The sequence below is a fragment of the Aulonocara stuartgranti genome (genome assembly GCF_965226115.1).
Source record: "Aulonocara stuartgranti genome assembly, chromosome: 16".
Classification (NCBI taxonomy): domain Eukaryota; kingdom Metazoa; phylum Chordata; class Actinopteri; order Cichliformes; family Cichlidae; genus Aulonocara; species Aulonocara stuartgranti.
The window spans coordinates 29,781,263-29,802,328 of record NC_138952.1 but is presented as its reverse complement, the minus strand read 5'-3'; the positions used below and the strand labels follow the sequence as shown (position 1 = coordinate 29,802,328).

At 41.5% G+C, this 21,066-nt stretch overlaps 1 protein-coding gene across 1 annotated transcript in view; it reads left to right on the top strand.

The window, feature by feature from the left end:
• Nucleotides 1–408: 408 nt before the first annotated feature.
• Nucleotides 409–21,066, top strand: part of LOC309691202 (olfactory receptor 2AT4-like) — a gene marked incomplete at its 3' end in the record, with an annotated part of 69,057 nt that continues 48,399 nt past the window's right edge. The window contains exon 1 of the mRNA XM_082508797.1: nt 409–652. Within this exon, the coding sequence (XP_082364923.1) occupies nt 483–652 (170 nt within the window). The 5' untranslated portion in view covers nt 409–482. The remainder of the gene's footprint in view (nt 653–21,066) is intronic.

Genomic DNA, 21,066 nt, shown 5'->3' with positions numbered 1-21,066 from the left:
GGTCTGCTTATTTTCAATATCTTGTACTTGTTTTGTTTTTTTTTACACCTTTTAAATGTTAAAGTTTGCCTTTGTGCTTTTCAGTGTTGGAAAGACACTTTCTTGCACTGAGGTCTGCTTATTTTCAATGTCTTGTACTTTTGTTTTTTACACCTTTTAATATTAACTGCCACTCTTTGCCTCCATCCTAAATTCCACATTTCTCAAGTTGAACTAGTTTATTCTACTCCACTGTGTAAGATTTAAGATCTCAGCTAAAAAGATTTTGTGTTGAAGTTGTGCAGTGCTAAGCAAAAGAGAGTGAAAAAGGTGAGATGAACCTCCAATGTTCAGCTCCTTGGAGGCTTAATTTGTCTGATAAAAACCTTCCACACACTGTAACTGCTCACTGTTTGCGTGATGGTGCATTTTTCAGTATTTTCCATTTATCCACCTTGTGCAATTTGTTTAATGAAACATTTTGTAGTTTTAAAAAAACATCAATGGATGAAGAATTAAATGTTACCTATATAACTTTTGATGGACATGTGGAAGTTAACAAATACAGATATGTTTATTTTTTTATTATGTTCACATTATATATTCTAATAACTTGCAGTAACTCTATTATTATATACCTCATTTTGATCCACAAAAATCTCCACAAACCTATGTACACTTTTATTGCAGCATTGCTACTGAATGTTGTTATTTACGCCACAACTATTTACCCAAAACTCCTGATTGACTTTTTATCTGAAAAACAAATCATATCATATTCAGCATGTCTCTTTCAGTTTTTCATAATTTATTCTCTAGGTTGTTCTGAGTTTTTTCTCTTGGCAGCCATGGCCTATGACAGATATGTGGCTATATGTAAACCTCTACAATATCCAACCATCATGAGAAAAAGCACTGTGAGTATTTTCCTGGTCATAGCTTGGCTTGTACCTGCTTCTAATATTGCCGTCCAAGCAATAGGAATGGCTAAAAGTAAACTGTGTTCCTTTCATTTAAAATCAATATTTTGTAACAATACAATTTACACTCTTCAGTGTGTAAAATCAGGGTTAGTTACTGTATTTGGAATTGTTAGTTATTTAGATCTCGTAGTATTTCCTATACTTTTTATAGTTTTCACATATACAAAAATATTTATAGTCACTTATCGCAGCTGTAAAGAAATTAAGAAAAAAGCTGCAGAGACCTGTTTACCCCACATGTTAGTTTTAATTACTTTTTCCTGTTTAGGTATCTATGATGTAATCATGGCTCGAATGGAAACAGATTTTCCAAAAACTGCACGCTTAATAATGACATTACAACTAGCTTTGTATCATCCTTTGTTTAATCCATTCATATATGGGCTTAAAATGAAGGAAATTTCTAAACATCTAAAAATCTTGTTTTGTCCACCACTGTTATAAATTTAATTTGTAGAATTTAAGCCTGTTAATAGCTGATAACATTTTTCTGGGTGCATGTTTATTGTAAATATGCCATAGTCTGTTTTACGATCATACTACTTATTTTTTTATAATTTTTTTTTTGTATACTTACATAAACGCTAGAGTGGAAACTTTACTAAAAATTATATCCATGCTGGCAGGTACTATGTTAAATCTTCAAGAAAATTTTCTTCATTAGATAATCGTATATATTGTTAATTGTTATATATAATTCAAAGTAAATGAGTAAAATGTTTGGAGTTTTCAGCTCTCCGTTCTCGTGAAAAAAAGGCTTTCCAGATTCATTTTAGACTTATAACCCTAAGTAGGCAAAATGAGGAAAAGCATTTTTTATTTGACTACAAATTGTACAAGTTACAAATTTGGCATTAACACTCACACCCAACACTTCAGACAGTTAGGATCAACAGTTAATTTAGATTTTCTCATCTAAATGCTTGAAAAATAATATCTGCAGGCAAGAGACAGTACACAGGGCTCTAGACTAACGTTTTGCCATGGGCGTACCGGTACGCCTAACGGCACAAAAGTTAGGCGCACACAAATTTTATAATAATTTAATATACGGTAATGTGTTTTTCTGGATACACTGTGCTTTTTCAGCATTCAAAGATTGATGACACCGTGTCAGAGCACTGGCTATGAATTTCAGAAGGATCAGGCCTTAACAGAAAAGTTAGCAATAGTTCTTTTCCTATTACGGCTACATCCACTTCTGTCGTGCCTAGGCTGCTCACTAGGCCTGGGTATCATCACTGATTTCTATAATCCATTTGATTCTGGTTTTCAAAGTCCTGATTCGATTCAACTTAGCCTCAGACAGTCAGAAATATTATAATTCTGATCATTTATCATTACTGACTTCTTCAGAATTGTGAACATCACAGCAGATGCCTTTGTGTGAAAGTAACTGAGAATAAAACACAGAAAAACATGAAGGAGATTTTCCTGGTCTGGCTTTTTATAGCAGATAACCTTAAAAATATTCTACAATGTTCTGCATATAAAGTTAAAATTTCTTCAGTATTGAACAACAGAAAAAGTAGGCTTTCTTGTCCGAGGTCATTTAAGTGAAAAAAAGAAAAGAAAAAGACAGCAGCCAACAGCGCTGTAAACAACTGTAGACTGGTGGGTAATAAGCGAATGAATAATACAGAAAACAGCGATTGGAGACGGGAAACTGTTCTTGAAGTACAGAGAGAGAGAGAGAGAGCTAGCTGTGCATGGAGTGTGATTTTAATTGTTGTGGAAGCAAAACAGCAAAATTCATGACGACATTGATCAAATGTGAAGCGCAGTTTGCTGCTTCTTTTGCTGCTGGCTCGGTGAATTTTGGTTGGAGAGAGACAAAACCTGCAGCTCAGAATCAGCGCAAAAAGACGTAATCACAGCGCGGACCGGACGCATCAGAATCCCTAATCTCCGACTGCGTGTCCGTCTACGGGCCGTCGGGTGAGAAAGCCGAGAAAGACAAAGTTGATTCTGATGCGTCGGGTCCATTCTGTGTTTACGTCTTTGTGTGGAATCGGTGTACCTGCTCTCATTTGCTGTTTGGTTGTTGTTGAAATGGTTTTGTGAGCTTTAATCTGACGTTTCTGGCAAAACACAGTTATATTTAACAGTCAATTCAGGATTTAATGAATTGATATCGCTTTATTCAAGCTACTCACCTCCCACTTCCACCTGCACTTTCAACTGGACCACGGCCAATCAGAGAGGTCCCGCCCCTTACTATCTGATTGGTTTAGTCCACAATAGGGGCATAATGTGTGTCTGTTGTTGACCACAGGGAAGGTTGCAGATTTTTTTTTTTTTTTTTTTTTTTTTTTGCTATCCGAACAGTTGGTCGCACAGGTGCAACCAAATTTTTTTTTTTTAGTCGCACCACTGAAAAATTTGGTCGCATTTTCGACCAAATTGGTCGCACTCTAGAGCCCTGGTACATCTGAATAACCATTTATCAAGCAGTAGGGTCTGATTTCTTTACATACTTTTTAGCTTGATTTCTTTCTCAAAATGAGAAAATGTATCACCACTGACTGAGATACACTACCAAGTGGCCGTAACAGTGTATAGCAGTGGCTTGTGATGACTTTTAAAGAAAGGCCAGCAAAAACAACTTGAGTGTGTTATGGTTTGAGGTTGAGTCTTTCGCAAAAGCTGCTGTCCTGACTCATGAGAGTGCTTTTTTTTTTTTTTTTTTTAGGTATTAAAGTCTTTCACTTTCTGAAGGTATTATCTCACTGACTGGCACTGTGGTGGACCAAGTTCCCATCACTATTTTAAGAGATACCTATGACACAATGTGGTACAGTGCCTTTTCTGACCAGATTTCCTATGGTTCACATTTGTTGGTGTGGGAAATAAAATAGTGCCACTGATACCACTGATCATTTGTGTTTGGCTATAGAGTGCAGCTTATTAAAGCTCTCCAATGCAACTATGATTACCTGTTTGTCTGCTGTCCAGAAAAAAATCCATGTGACCCAGCCGTGTCATACATATTCGGTGATTGAATTTTACTGAAATACAAAGAAAAGATTCCCCAGAATCTGGAATAGAGTGTGATGTGGACACTCAGGTGGTGGTGCTAAAAGATTACTGTCTTCAGGTTTTGCCTGTGATCACCATCTGCCTGGCTATTTAGGAATGAGGTAAACTTAGGAGAGAGTGCTCTACTATTTTTAATTTACACAAGTCATGTCAGAGCTGGCTATTAAGCAGTGAGTGTTCAGTGCGTATCACCCACAAGGTCAGGATGTGATAAAGAGATTCCACAAGACTTTGAAATCTATACATCGCAAATATAGTGTCGAGTCTAAAGCAGAGTGAGATAAGGGTCTGTCATTGTTGGGTTTTAGCCCAGCTGAGGTTGGTTTTGGACACACTGTGTGTGGGCTACTGAAGATGCTGCTGGAGTGTTGCTTGTAGAACATAATGTGTTAGACTGTATAAATTAATTTAGGGAAAGGCTGTACACTGCGTGTGAGCTAGCACATAGTTTCCTCTCTGATGCACAGTCTAAAATGAAGGAAACTTATAAGTTTTTCAGGCAGGAGAATGTGTTCTAGTTCTCCTCCCCATGGTTGGTTTCAGTCGTTGTTTGTGTGATTCTTAACGAGGTAAAGAGCCAATTCAGTGACACCTATTACCTGAATAAAACAGCTAATAGGAAGAAAATTTAGAATGTGATTGGCATATCAATGTTGAAGAAATATGTTGATTATGGAAAGAGTCAAATCAATACACCTGTGACTCAGGCTCCATGTGACTGTGGTGTCACCCACTAACAGACGTGAGGCAGGTGGGTTGTGTGTGCAATCTGTTCCAGGTTCCTGTGTGAGTATGACGTATATATATATATATATATATATATATATATATATATATATATATATATATATATATATATATATATATATATATTGTAAGACCCCGAGACTTATTTATCCTATTTAGATAAGCTAGTTGTGCTTTTTGGTGACAAATCCACAGTTCTCAAGCATGACATACATGTTGGTGACCATCAGCCCATTAAACAGCATGCCTACTTTTTAATCTACTGAAGTATTCATACTTTACACATACACAAAAATGTTCTTCATGTCTTATCGAAGTTGTAAAGAAATTAGGAAGAAAGCTGCAGAGACCTCTTTACCCCACCTTACAGTTTTAATTAGCTTTTCCTGTTTAAGTTGCTATGATGTCGTTATAGCCCGAGTGAAATCAGATTTTCCAAAAACTGCACACTTAATAATGACATTACAACTAGCTTTGTATCATCCTTTGTTTAATCCATTTGTATATGGGCTTAAAATGAAGAATTTTTTAAACACCTGAAAAGGTTATGTTAGAGTGAATTGTTAAATGTTGTCATTTTATGCTTGCCAACTCTGATGAAAGGAATTCCACTGTCCTTCTCCCCAAATTCTCGAGGTTCTGGATGGGGGGCTGTAATGTTTTATTGCAGATACATCCTATCTGGAAGATCTGTTTCTTGTGATGTTGCTCCTGCTTTTATGACCCTTTGGTCAGCAGGAGGTAACACACACACATTCTTACACACACACACACACACACACACACACACACACGCACACACACATTCTCACATAACACACACACACACATTCTTACAGAAGTTCACACATATACATACAATGCCTTGTCTTAGAACCAAGTGGGCGTGGCTTTGCTGTGATGTGTTTTGTGTGAACTGTCTCTCAATAAAAGGCAGCAAGAGGAGGTCAGATTTGGGGTCATTTCCGTGGTGGACACAGACGAGGCCTCCCTTGCGCAAATAATGGATCGATCGACTGTCTTGTTTTCTTCATGATGAATAAGTCTCTAGAATTAGCGGGGCTTGTGGAAACACAGACCCAACATTTATTTGGTCCTCCGAGCGGAGCCTAACACATCGCTCCACCGAGGAGAGGGAGAGTACGCCACCGCAGTCTGCTAGCAGCTATCGTCTGGGACGATTGACCAAAGCCCTGGTACTTTTCTTTGTTGCCAGGCCGGAAAGTTTGCGCCTGAACTCCCCTCGGGGTGGATGGCGATTGATGGGATCCAGAGCTTCTTCCCATGAATTTAAACAAACAGTGAGTACAGAAGGCCTTAGAGAGCAGCTACGTGCCCGTGCGTTAAAGCAGGTACGTGAGTGCGCAAGCTGTGCGTGTAGACGCAAGCTGCCTGGTTTCTCCGCCAGTGTTTTTGTTTTAATCTTTTTGATTTTTTTAAGGAGGGTTAAGTCGGTTTCTCCACCGAAGGAGGTTTAAAGAGGTTTCTCCACCGAATAGAAGGAGGGTAAGGACGGTTTCTCCACCGTAAGGAAGTTCATACATATACATACAATGCCTTGTCTTAGAACCATGTGGGCGTGGCTTTGCTGTGATGTGTTTTATGTGAACTGTCTCTTAATAAAAGGCAGCAGGAGGAGGTCAGATTTGGGGTCATTAGTGGGTCTCTAGAATTAGCGGGACTTGTGGAAACACAAACCCAACAGGTTGTTTTCTCCATCCCCAAAAATTTGATGCATTGATTCTAAATTGTTAAGATGCTTAAGCTATTTTAAAAATAGTTTTATTAAATATTAAAGTCCTGAACTTGATTTATTCTCCATTTTTTGCATCATTGTTATAAATTTGATCTGCAGAATTTAAACCTTATTTTTTTTGAAACCAGATATTTACAAACTCTTCAGATAAAAACACAAACACTTTTTAATTGTAACATCAAATCAGACTAAATGTTTATTTTTTTAGGTTGATAAATATAAAAAAACATATTTGTTAACTTTAAGAGTAAAGAGAGAAACTATCTATATTTCTTAATTGTACATGGCACCAAATTGTATTCAAAATTGAGCCACACTTATGGAGCTCCACAATTCTTTTCCTGGTGTTTTGGTTAATATCTCTTGATTTTCCCATGTCAAAGAAACAGGCTCAGTGTTTTGCCTTATATGCATCCACAGGTATGCCACCAATTTACTCACATGGACTCTACTAACCTATCAGAAGCTTCTTCAGCTCAGAACGTGTCAATGAAAAATTGTACTTAGTAGTCAGTATAAGCTTTTGATGATATAAGTTTACATGTGATAGAATACTGCATGATGACCTCTGTATTACTTAGAACTGATTGTTCTTTATAAAACTTGTTCTGATATTTTTATCTGAATCTTCCCACAGCGATAGTAAGAAGCTGAACAAGCAGTTCTGACCTCTTACCAGGAATAAGAGCTGCTCCCCACATTCCACCACACACACACACACACACACACACACACACAAAAATCACATGCGCACGTACCAACATTCCACTGTACAAATGTATTCATTATTGTATTACTTTTCTTGTGTATAAATAAAGACAAGTGCAAGAACAGAGCGCTGATTACAGGGCCCCCACTCACGTGTGAGCGCTCTGTGACCGCCCTTGCAAGTAAAATCTGCAGCGTGTGTGTGTCTTCACTCTTAGACTCAGCTGAAGAAGTGTCTTTTAGAATAAATCTCTTGACAGAATGGAATCGTCTGGAGTGTTCTTATTAATTAACAATAAACTTAGTATATGTATATGTACTCCTAAATTTGATGAAAGTGATAAAAAATAGATAGCTCTGTCTCTCTTTATTCTGACATTTAACTAATTCAAAAGATATTTCAATATTTATTTATCCAAAACAAAACAAGTTTACTCTAAATTGATGTTGTACAGTAAAAAAAATGCTCTTGTGTTTTCCATAAAGTGTATGTAAATATCTGGTTTAAACTGTAAATATACTGCTGTGTATTGAAATTCCTCTTGTTTTGCATAGAAATATAGTGAACAACATACAAAGCATAATGTATAAAATAACATCTACCTGAGTGTTTTCTTTGAAAGAAGCCCCTTATGTCCATTCTTGTATATCAGTACATTACTGAAACCGATTTATTTAGCTGTGGAGGGTAACAACTGAAAATATGAAATAAACAGACATGTAAGCTAATACTCTCTACGGAAACAGCATTGTTGTTGTTCGGCTTTTCATTTCGCCATTTGTTGATTAACTTGAAGAACAAGTAACGTAATATGGGTAATCAGTTTGATATCAATCTTTCATGATACACCGTCATATTTACATTATTTGTACAGTATGAATGATTTGCTTTGGTACCTGGTCAAACTTCAGTTCTCCTCTGTCTGCCTGTCTCCACTTCTCCAACAGCAAACTCGCAGGCAGCAGCTCCCCTCGCTCAGTCACTTAGCGTCTGAGCTCGGATCATACCAATATTAGGGGGGATTTACGCACAGTCGTAAATTCCCAGTGTGCAGCTTATCCGGGGGAACACCAAGGCGTTCCCAGAGAAGCCCATAATCTCTCCAGCGTGTCCTGGGTCTGCCCCAGGGCCTCCTCCCAGTGGGACATGCCTGGAACACCTCACCCAGGAGGCGCCCAGGGGGCATCCTTGTCAGATGTCCGAACCACTTCAGCTGGCTCCTTTCGATGTGGAGCAGCAGCGGCTCTACTCTGAGCTCCTCCCGGATGGCCGAACTTCTCACCCTATCTCCAAGGGAGAGGCCCGCCACCCTTCGGAGGAACCTCATTTCTGCCGCTTGTATCCGCGATCTCGTTCTTTCGGTCACTACCCACAGCTTGTGGCCATAGCTGACGGTAGGGACGTAGATCGACCGGTAAATTGAGCGCTTTGAGTACTCCATAGAAAAGCGCTATATAAGAATCAGTCCATTTAAATTGAGAGCTTCGCTTTTACACTCAGCTCCCTCTTCACCACGACGGACCGGTGCAGCGTCTGCATTACTGCAGCTGCAGCCCCAATCCGTCTGTCGATCTCCGGCTCCCTTCTCCCATCACTCGCGAACAAGACCCCGAGATACTTGAACTCCTCCACTTGGGGCAGGAACTCATCCCCGACCCGGAGTGGGCACTCCACCCTTTTCCGACTGAGAACCATGGCCTCAGATTTGGAGGTGCTGATCCTCATTCCCGCTGCTTCACACTTGGCTGCAAACCTCTCCAGTGCGAGCTGGAGGCCCTCACCCGATGAAGCCAACAGAACCACATCATCCGCAAAAATCAGATATGAGATTCTGAGGCCACCAAAGCGAAAGCCCTCCGCCACTTGGCTGCGCCTAGAAATCCTGTCCATAAAAATTATGAACAGAACCGGAGACAAAGGGCAGCACTGGCGGAGCCCATCACCCACCGGGAACGAGTCCGACTTATTGCTGGCAATGCGAACCAAGTTCTTGCAACCGTTGTATAGGGATCGAATGGCCCGTAGCAATGGGCCAGACACCCCTTACTCCCGCAACACCTCCCACAGGACACCCTGAGGGACACGGTCGAATGCCTTCTCCAAGTCCACAAAACACATGTAGACTGGTTGGGCAAACTCCCATGCACCCTCAAGTATCCTCAAGAAGATAAAGAGCTGGTCCAGTGTTCCGCGACCAGGACGAAAACCGCATTGTTCCTCCTGTATCCGAGGTTCGACAAGCGGACGAACTCTCCTTTCCAGCACCCTGGCATAGACTTTCCCAGGGAGGCTGAGGAGTGTGATCCCCCTGTAGTTGGGACACACCCTCCGGTCCCCCTTCTTAAAGATGGGGACCATCACCCCGGTCTGGACGTTCCCAGCACACCCTCACTACGCGTTTAGGTGCATATATATTGTGTGTAGTTTTTGTTTTATACAGTTGTCAGCCAGGCATCTACTGTAACTATGAAAAAATTACACTCCAAAAGACCCCGGGCTTCTGAAAAAACAACCCGGGCTTAAGCCCAGTAAGCCACCCCCCCCCCCACTCCGCCACTGGTGTACAACCATTGGAGACGTGAACAGGACAGACGGAACAATTGACGTGTGTGGACTTTATACCAGTTTTGATTTTGTTTTTGATAGGCCATGTAAAACCAGAGTCATGATAAAAATATATGCAATGTTTGATTTTCTTCCTGAATACTATCGTTGTTTATATTTACTGCGGGAAGAAACGGTAAAAACGAAAGCACTCTCTGCCTGTGAGCAAAAACAACCAACACTGACACGGAACCCGCCGTATTAGTCAGAGGTCCCTTTACTACGGTTCGGAGCCGCAGACCTTCAGTAATAGTAATAAATCACACAGCAATAGTACATTCACGTAGTTGTAAAAAGCATGATAATATATTAAGTAATTCAAAGTATTCAGAATATGTTACTGTCATTGAGTAACATAACGGAATACGTTACAGAACAGAATATGGGGCATATATTCTGTAATCTGTAATGGAATACATTTTAAAAGTAACCTTCCCAACACTGTGTGTGTGTGTGTGTGTGTGTGTGTGTGTGTGTGTGTGTGTGTATATATATATATATATATATATATATATATATATATATATACATATATATATTGGACTGGTGAGTGTCAGCACCACAGTCCAGGATGAGACAGCGAACATCCAAGAATACATTGGGAAGATGGCCCCAGGCAGCAGAAACCCTAGAAAGAGGAGGAAGACGAGGAACCATCATGGAAGGACAGGCCCCTGCACGGTATGTACCACCGGCAGATAGAGGGGGTGGCTGATATCCAGAAATCCTACCAGTGGCTGGACAAAGCTGGACTGAAAGACAGCACAGAGGCACTAATCATGGCAGCACAAGAACAAGCTCTGAGCACAAGATCCATAGAGGCTGGGGTCTATCACACCAGGCAAGACCCCAGGTGCAGGCTGTGTAAAGATGCCCCAGAGACAATCCAGCACATAACAGCAGGGCACAAGATGCTAGCAGGCAAGGCATACATGGAACGCCATAACCAAGTGGCCGGCATAGTGTACAGCAACATCTGTGCCGAGTATAACCTGGAAGTCCCGAGGTCAAAATGGGAGATGCCCCCAAGGGTGGTGGAGAATGACCGAGCTAAGATCCTGTGGGACTTCCAGATACAGACAGACAAAATGGTGGTGGCTAACCAACCGGACATAGTGGTGGTAGATAAACAGAAGAAGAAGGCCGTAGTGATCGATGTAGCGGTTCCGAATGACAGCAATATCAGGAAGAAGGAACACGAGAAGCTGGAGAAATACCAAGGGCTCAGAAAAGAGCTCGAGAGGATGTGGAGGGTGAAGGTAACGGTGGTCCCCGTGGTAATCGGAGCACTAGGTGTGGTGACTCCCAAGCTAGGCAAGTGGCTCCAGCAGATCCCGGGAATAACATCGGAGATCTCTGTCCAGAAGAGCGCAGTCCTGGGAACAGCTAAGATACTGCGCAGGACCCTCAAGCTCCCAGGCCTCTGGTAGAGGACCTGAGCTTGAAGGATAAACCGCCCGCAGGGGCGTGCTGGGTGTGTATATATACAGTATATATTAGGAGTGCAACGATATTCGTATCGATATTGAACCGTTCGATACAGTGCTTTCGGTTCGGTACGCATATGTATCGAACAATACAAAATTTTTTATTTATTTTATCAACTTTCCTTCTGATGATGCTGTCTGTGTTGAGCGCTCAGTGGATCTGCGCTCGACAGTGCAGCCTAGGCGGAGTAGTCGAACGCAGATTCACTGAGCGCAGGGCAACCTAGCGAGACAGAAGTTAAGCTCTCGTTGCAACATGGCAAATTGAACCTCCCCCACCCTCATTCAGATGTGGCGTTTGGCACTATTTTGGTTTTCATGTGACGTATGACCCTGAAGGTAAGCGCGTCATAGACTAAAGTAAAACAGTATGTTGGATGTGCCTCAATTACATGGGTGGGAGCTAGTGTGTTAGCACAGTTAGCTCGTTAACGTGTTGGCCGTCCAGCCCCATGCACGGGGCGATCCGCGATAGCTCGTTAACGGAGATTTGCCGTGTTGTGGTGGTAACGTCATTTCAACGAGATTTACGCTGACAGCACTAGTGGGAACACAACGAATATGACTGTGTGGTGGATCATAAATTTGATTAGTTTTGAAGTTGTACATCTCTGTTCCTTATATTTCATGTCATGCCCTTATTAATGTTTTATTTGTTGCTTTGACTGTTTTCGAATAGAATATGCAGTGGGAATATAGAGGGAGATAAGTAGTGAAAGTTTTGCCTGGGTTGATTGTGCGTCGATCCATTGTTAATGCCTCAGGGCTCCAGTAGGTGGGTTCACGCGCTTCCTCCTTCACTCAATATAGACGAGTGAGAGTGAGAGCTGCGTGTCTGTGCCGTTCTTTCACCTCTCCTCACTATTTCCCCTGTTTAAGGTAACTGTCATGCACAAATCTGTATAAATGTGTGTTACTGTTGATTATTACATTGTTATCATTGTTCATTGTAGCGGAAGATGTGAATTGCAGGCTATTTTGCTGAGAAGTTCCAGTTAATCTCTGTTGCTGTGTATGCTAGTTTTCGCTATTACTCCGCCATATTGTGTGAAGATTTTTCTGTTACTATCTGTATAAGTTAACTACTGGAAGACATGCAGTACTTAAAGTATTATTTCATTGCTGTGGAAAGTTAGTGACTGTGTCAGCTAACATGTGCTAGTTAAAAAGATGTTTTTGTCTAATGCTACAGTTCATGTTATCTAAAGTATTCTAATGCAGCGAACAATAGTGACTTAGTTTGGATACAGTTGTCCTGAGACTGAGTGCATCCATAAGAACATTGTTTTAGTTGTATTGCTTCTGAAACTCAATACAGACGAGTGAGAGTGAGAGCTGCGTGTCTGTGCCGTTCTTTCACCTCTCCTCACTATTTCCCCTGTTTAAGGGCACAACAACTGCACATTTACGCTGACATCATCTTAGTGCAAAGACAAGTGGAAGCAGACAAAAACAAAAAGTACGCATGCTACAAACTTTACCCGAGTCATTTAGACAGCTGTTAGCACAGGATTGTCCTTATGGGGACCTGATATGTTTAATACGCTGCTGAGAATATAGCCCAGAAGAAGCGTATAGTATAGCTTTTATTTTGGAAAGAGCCATTTCTCTGTATTAAACTCTCTTTTCCAAAGATGAGGGATTCCTCAATCAGATACAGGGCTAGCCCGACGTCCCGGGGCTAGCGATTTTTCCAGTCGGGCTACCAAAATCTATCTCTGCCCTGCCCGTTGGCCTATCGTAGGAAGGAAAAATATATGTCAATGCTTTTGCATTCTTTCGGAAATGTAGCTGGGTAATTATGTCATTGGCAACGGTGAGCCAATTTCAATATGTGACATATTGAAATTGCGTTTGAATTGGCGCTTGTTTTTTGCTTTCACTTTGCAATCGCGCGAACTGTGTATAGAGAGCGACAGCACTGATTGGTGAGTGATGATAATTTGCGCACCAATTCCTCTGACATCGTCTTATCAATCGTTAGCTTACTATGCAAACATGACAAGTGAAATCTCCCGCAGCAAGCTTAAACATGTGAGAGAATCGCTGATCGTTATGTGAGTGCGTGTGTAAAAGCAGCAGGATATATATTTTAGTTCTGCTCAGCCAAATAAGACAGGTCAGGGTGAAGAAGCGACAGCCAAAGAAAAGCTTACCACAAAACGGAGAAGTTATGACAAATTAGACTATAAGGCAAAAAGAAAGTGCAGCTTTATGGTTTCATGGACAAAAGAATTTCTGTGGCTGCAATATGACGAGCTAAATAACCAGGGCTGCACATAAGTGGTCTGCAGGTGCGCATTCGCTGTCAAAATAAAAAACGCGCACAAGATAAGAAGTTGCAACGCGTGTTTGCGTACATAAGATTTTCAGGAGGAGGACAGACATTTGTTTAGAACTCTTAAAGATGTCGAAGAAGCTCCTTTAAGCAATTACTGTGATGTTCCTCCACCTCCAAAGAAATGACAGGAGTCCGAACCACAAAAGAAGCACGTATTCTCGGAAAAGTAGTTGCAGGAGGTGACCTGGCTTCAAACAAACGATGAACGCACAGAGATGTGGTGCAGAATGTGCCGTGAAAATTTAATAAATGACAAATTAAAAAGGCATGAATATTTTTTTTGTATCGAAAAAATATCGAACCGTGACACCAAAGTATCGAACCGAACCGAACCGTGAATTTTGTGTATCGTTGCACCCCTAATATATATATATACATATACCGTATTTTCACGACCATAAGACGCACTGTACTAAAAGGCGCAGTCTCAGTTATGTGTGCCATTACTGTATTTAACACACACATAAGGCGCACTGGATTATAGGGCGCATACAAGTACCGTATGCGTATTTAAAAATAAAGCGGGAGCAAACTTGAGTTCGGTACCTTACTCACATTTCTATTACCGGTAATCGTCATCATCAACAACACTAAAGCATACAAGTGTGCGTATTTAAAAATAAAGCAGGAGCAAAACAAAGTTTGGTACTCACATTTTTATCATCAATCAAACCCATCGAAGTCCTCATCTTCTGTGTCTGAATTGAACAGCTGCGCTAAATCTCCATCAAACATGCCAAGTTCACTTTCTTCACTGTCAGAGTCACTTTCCGTGCCGTGCGGCTCCTCGGAAATGATGCCGGCTTTTGCCCAGCGGTTGGAGTTCCTTTGTCAGGCCTCCCGGAATGACAGCAAGCTCACAGTTCATTTGTTTCACTAGTTTTTTCACATCGGCTGTGAGATGGGCACGCATAGAGTCACAGATTAAGAGCGATGGTGATGCGTGGAAAAAACCACCTGGTCTCCTTACATACACCTCCCTCAGCCACTCTTTCATCATTTCCTCATCCATCCAGCCCTTTTCATTTGCCTTAATGATGATTCCTGCTGGAAACTTCTCTTTAGGCAAAGTCTTTCGCTTAAAAATCACCATAGGCGGCAGTTTCTGTCCATTAGCATGGCAGCCAAGCACAACAGTAAAAGAAGACTTTTCATACCCCGTTGTGCGTATCGCTACCGTGCTGGTCCCCTTCTTCTCCACAGTGTGACTCACCGGGATGTCAAAAGTGAGCGGGACCTCGTCCATGTTTGTGATGTGGCTGGGCTGGATGTTTTTGTTGCCGATGTGTTTGCTGCAGTAGGAGCGGAAGATGGCCAGCTTTTCCTTATAATCCGCTGGAAGTTGCTGCCCTACCGTAGTCCTGGTCCGGATGGAAAAATGGCACCGTTTCATAAAACGAAAGCACCAAGATGGACCTCCTTGGAAATGTTCAATGTTCATCTCTTCAGCTAGTGAAACTGCTTTTAGCCGAATGGTGACCGTCGAAATGCTTCTCCCACTCGTTCTTTGCTCGATGATCCACCGCTCGAGTCTTTCCTCCAACTCGGGCCACCTCGCCTTATGTCCGCGGAAACTCAGCTGCGTTTTCTTGACCTGCCGGAGCTTGTTTTCTAGCTTCCTCCATTTGCGAACCATCGATTCGTTAATCTTAAATTCTCTCGCGGCTGCTCGATTTCCATGTTCCTCCGCATAGCTGATGGCCTTCAGTTTAAACTGTGCTTCATAAGCGTGTCTCTTTGCCATTTTCAGCGTTGTTAAAACAACGATGTTCCACATAATGCACATATGTGTGATTGTCCGGTATATAGGATCAACGCCCACACTTCACCCTTTAGCGTTCTCATGGTGTTCTCTACTACGTCCTCCTTACAACACACAGGGCGCACTGCGCTATAGGGCGCGCCGTACTTTTTGAAGAAAATCTAAGACTTTTAAGTGCGCCTTATGGTCGTGAAAATACGGTAAGTTGTGTTTTGAAAATTGGAGTTCAAGTTATTTTTACTTCCAATCCGATTGTTCAGTCTGACATCACTAGCTGTGTCTGGGTCTAAACTCCGCTGCAGGTCCACATACAGTATCAAACGATCACTGTGGCATTACTGAGAGTTGAAAAACTGTCTAAAGTCTTTCATCTTTAATAAAATGATCAGCGTTCTGCTCTACCAGGTGTAACAATTGAGTTTAACTTCCAGGCATCCATGAAAACGGAATTTATGACATTTAACGGAGTTAGAAGTTGGCGGGGGAGTTAGCTCGCTAGCTTCTATCTAAATGCAATATAGCATGTCCTGACTGCGGGGTTTTGGAAACAAATTAAAACGTACAGCTCTGCTATCACTTCCAGCATAAATGAAGACAGAAAACTAAACAGCAGTGACGTTTGTAGGGTTACTGAAGTTGGGCTAGCTGGTATATAATGATGTGCTACATGACCGCTAGCGACACAGCTATGTTAGCATAATATAAACAAGCTAACTTTTTTTCCACTCGATAAAAGTTAACGTGAGTGTTCTCGGTGGTCAGAAACAAATGTAATCGCATGGCAGGATGCTTTAAAAGGACCAAACTTCAGCCAGGAGAACAACTGAGATATTCCATCCACAATACGAGGTTAGTCATTCATATACTGCTGCATGGGCTGGGCTGTAGTTACATCCTAAGGTTTTAAAAACTGAGCTTAAATAAATGATTAGTGGTAATAAAAGCCGAGGGAGGTCAACAGGGATCACTGACTGTTTTAGGAGCTTTTTGAGATCAAATAGAAGAAAATACATAACATTAAACATGTTAACAACACAAAAGCCATATTAAATGCAGACTACTTTAGACCCGGAAGTAGGATTCGTCGCGTCATCACTGAACAACCGGATAGTGTTAACATACTGCAAATTAGAGGGAACATTGATATAAACATAGCACAGAAAGTAAGGAAATGTGTGTTTCATTAGTTATGTGTAACCAGTATGTAACAAAATATATAAACAATGGGCAAATCAGAAGATTTCAGGAACGACAGGAGCCCAGAGGATGGGTAACCACAATGAAAACACAACTGCAAATGATGAAGCAATAGTTCAACTGTATTTGAAATTTGTGCACTGTATTGCATTTACAATAACAACCAAAATTGTGTGTGCGCGCACAGATACCCAAAATAAAAAAGAAAAGAATGTTAGACCCGGGTCTTTTAAAGTGTCAATAGGATCCAGATCAGGCCTGTTTGGTGATCTGGTGAGTTATTGGTGTGAGTTCAGTCCACGATCGATGTATGGTTTGCACTGTTTTGTCCTACCACAGTTCAGGCAACCAGACTTCAAGATTCAATTCCAAATGGGCTGTGGCTCGCCATCCATTGCAATGGAAAATTATTCCTCTTCTGCGGATTTCCACAAAGTCTGTAATCCAAAGTTCTCCGGGGAGTCTCGGCTCCTTTCTCCAACTCAAAAAACCTGACCTAAGAGTGAGGTCAGAATTACTTCAAATGAACATGGTTCACACTTAACTAACACTTCTGTTTAAAGTATAAATCATGAACAAAATGTGTTTCAATTTCTAATGTTGTACAACTAATCAAATTCTAAATGTTTTCATTACATGGCAATGTAGCTATCACCAATCATTAAAGCAATTCACACTGCTCATTAAAAGCAGCAAACTCAATATACTCTGCTCACTGTCAAGTAACAACAGTGATGAATAAAAGTAACACAATAAAACATTTCAATACAACAGATAGACATACTGTTTTTTCCTTAACCTAACAACAGCTAATAAGTTCTCAACTAACGCTTAACAACGGGCGTGAGCGTTTAGCACACTCGCTAGCTACTAGCACACTTGCTAGCTACTTGCATAGTACCGTCACCATTAGCGTTTGTTTTTTGAAGCGAACAACATTAACATTTCAGGATGCCGATCAGCGGCTATAACAGTTTCGTTACTCACCAGTGCAAAGCACTTCGTATTCATAAAACTAGCTTCGGCTATCCAAATCTGGCGGCTAATCAAGCAGACACCAACAGCTTCGCTGTTTCAACAGCTACCACGTTTTCCCCACAGGTACAGCTATGGCGCGTGTGGTCTAAGCAGCCTTAGCAGCGCAACCAAACATGAAAAACAAGGCGGGACAAACAATCCCATTGGTTGGACTGCATTTGTATCCAGGTCAAAAAATAACCTTTGAGAAACAAAAATAAATAAATAACACAAATAATGCAATTCCATACAAAATAATTTGGATTTTTTCTTTAGAGTCTCTCTCCAATCATGAGTGTTTTTAACTGAACAGAATAAAACACCTTTAATAATAATTACAATAAACAGTCTCTAATTCCATCTGTTTGCCACTGGGCTACATATGCTTGAAAGAAGCTTTAGAAAGCCTATTTATTTACCCTTAAATAATGCTACACTTGTAAGGAAACACATTTGTTGGTTAAACAACAGAGTTCAATATGTGGGTTATGTTTAGGGATTGAACCGAGGGGTCAATATAATTTTTTTCTTTGTTGGTACTATTTTACAGGCGCCCTGAAGGGCTGCTGCTCACCATCACAGCAACCCATTCTTCATTTTCATTACTGACGCTGGATTCCCCAATCAAATCTCAGTCGGCCCTGTCTTCCTTGTGTACTCATGCAACTTGTAGAACAGTTGCATGAGTAACTGTTCTACAAGTTGAGGTTCCTGCCCCAAGTGGAACAAGTGTCACCTCCTCACCTGTCTACAGTCAACCAGCAGTATTTAGGACAAGCATCTACAACTATTCTTCACCAGATGGTCTATAAACCTATGTTAGAACTGCACGGCCTTTCCTTCTTATGCTTACCTCAGTTCCCCAGGGAAGCCTTTCTCTTATCTGCCAAGCAAGACATCACTTACTCGGGTCATTCTCAATCCCTGTAGCCTCTGTTTCCTTCCCCTAACCACGCTGTTCCTCTGTTTCAGACCCTCCACGCTCGAGACCCCTGCACTCCCCTGTACACTCCTTTAGTATTGTTATCTATTCCTGTGTTTTTCAATGGTTTGTGTTAAATCTGGTTGTTGCTGTCTGTGATTGTATCTGTGTTTGGGTCCACATTTTACGTCCTGGCCTCTCCTTGACACATATTGTCAGCGAGGGTCCTTCCTTGACAATATGTGTGTGACACTCTTACAGCAAAACAGTTACTTGGTCTACTTGTACTGAACCAAAGAGGTCGATCATCACAGGATTAAATGACTACAGGCCTATCACCCTGATGTCTTTGGCAATGAAAAGCTTTGAAAGACTGGTGGAGAGCCACTGGTGGAACACCTGCAGTTTGCTTACCAGGGAACCAGGTCAGTCGAAGATAAATCCTGCATCACTTTAAAAAACCGGGGACATATTCCAAGATCCTGTTTGTGGACTAGAGCTCATTCCACACACAGACCATCAGCACCGGCCTCCCCCAGGGGTGTGTTGTCTCCCCACTGCTCTTCTCCCTCTACGCTTATGATTGCCTCCCAAAAGACTGTTGTTGAAAATTGGTGCATTAAATAAACAAAGTCACGCTACTGGAGTTGTATTTTGAACAGTTTATTCAAGGAAGGAATTCAGTCAGCAAAAGGCAGTGATTGTGTTGACCTTTGAAATTCACCCAAACAAAGGAACCAGTCCCTACTTATATAGACTCCTCACCTCATCTTTTTTAACTTGTTGTCACACCGAAAACTGGTCAACCTCCAGGTGAAGCACAGTTGAATAGGATATATGGAACAGACAGGTTAAACAAAAACTTAATTGTTCAGAGGAAGGAAGTAGGACATTGCTTCAATTAAGAAGATCCTGCATACCTGCCCTTCTGCATTTGCAGGTCTAAAACAAAAATATAGGCACTAGACCAAGAAAGCTATATCTTAGTATATAACAAAATAATCTTTAACGTTCTCTCCTTTTGATTCTAAAGAACCATATATAGAGTAAAAAAATCATTATACATAAGACTCTCATAAACTCATAATTAAACCACATTATATGTTATAAAACATGGAGCCAAAGGATCTAGCTTAGGGGAGAAGTAGGCCACGAGTCTGGTGGAGTCAGTGAAGCCCACAGTGACTGGCCCACAGTGAGTGGGGCCTGCAAGGCAACTTTCATGTGAATGAATGTTTATTTAGCTTTAAAAATCCAGAGAAAAACATGAGTAACATGACATGAGCCTTTAGTAAGCTCACACATTTCATGTGACTGCAAAATTAGAGTGGCCTCTCCAGGTCAGGGACAAGCTGCTGCCCCAAGTAGATGAGTTCATGTAGCTCGGGGTCTTGTTCACAAGTGAGGAGTGGGAGATTGATAGATTGATTGGCTCTGCAGTGATGTGGACATTGTAATTGTCCATTATGGTGACATGACAGCTGAGCATAAAAGCTGTAAAATTACAATAAGAACACATCCTCAAAAATGACGTAATTTGGTTCTTAGTGAATGGTTTTGATTTGAAGGGTTTACTGATGGCACGACCATAGCTGAACTGGCCATCGGGCATACCGGGCATATGCCTGATGGCCGATGGGGATTTTTCGTTTTTATGGGCCGATGGTTTTTTTTTTTTTTTAGTCACGGTATAAACAATGAAAGATGGTGGTTTGGCCAGGTGCTGGCAGATGTGTAAAAATAACTCAGTTGTTTGGTGGTGGCTATGGCGGAGCTTCCACAGAGGCCAGCAGGTGGATGAGGGAAAGGGGAGACAGGAGGAGGGGAGACAGGAGGAGGAGAGACCCGAGGCGAACTTCAGGTAAGAAGTTATAACCTGCGGTCTTTCTGGATCAGATATAAATCAAGTTTAGGTGGAGTTTATTTTCATTGTGCTGACTTTTTAAAGTCAGTTATAATAACTCGTACTGTATACTAGCTAGAATGATGGAGTTTCTATACAGTTGGGTGGGTGCTATGATGTTACTGATAGTCAACTTTATTTTATTCATAAGGTTATTTAGTAGAGTTGCCAACTGTCCCGTAAAAAATGGAATCGTACTCAGCCCGGGCGGAGCTGTCTTCGGGCTCCTGCCCTTGGTATGTGCACCTGCCACTAATCAATCACCTGTAGCTTATCACCACTCTTGGACCATACTAAAGGCAGCAGCTCAGAGCCTCTCGTCGCTGGAATATTGAATCACCACGTTAGTGAGAATCCCAGCTTGTAGATTAGTAAATTGTGTCACGCATCATTAGTGATTGCTTTCCTTCCTGTCTCCAGATCCCCGGTCCCTTCCTGTTTCCTCGCAATCTGGGGAATTGAGCGTGAGTGAGCTGACAGCGAGAGCAGAGTGTGAGGAGCAGCTAAGACCCCATGTGTTTGGAGCATCCGTCCCTTTCCTCTTCTACCCGTGGACCCGTGGAAGCCCTTCCCCAATCCCTCACTTTTGTAAATAGCACCTGGTGTGTAATAAAACAAAA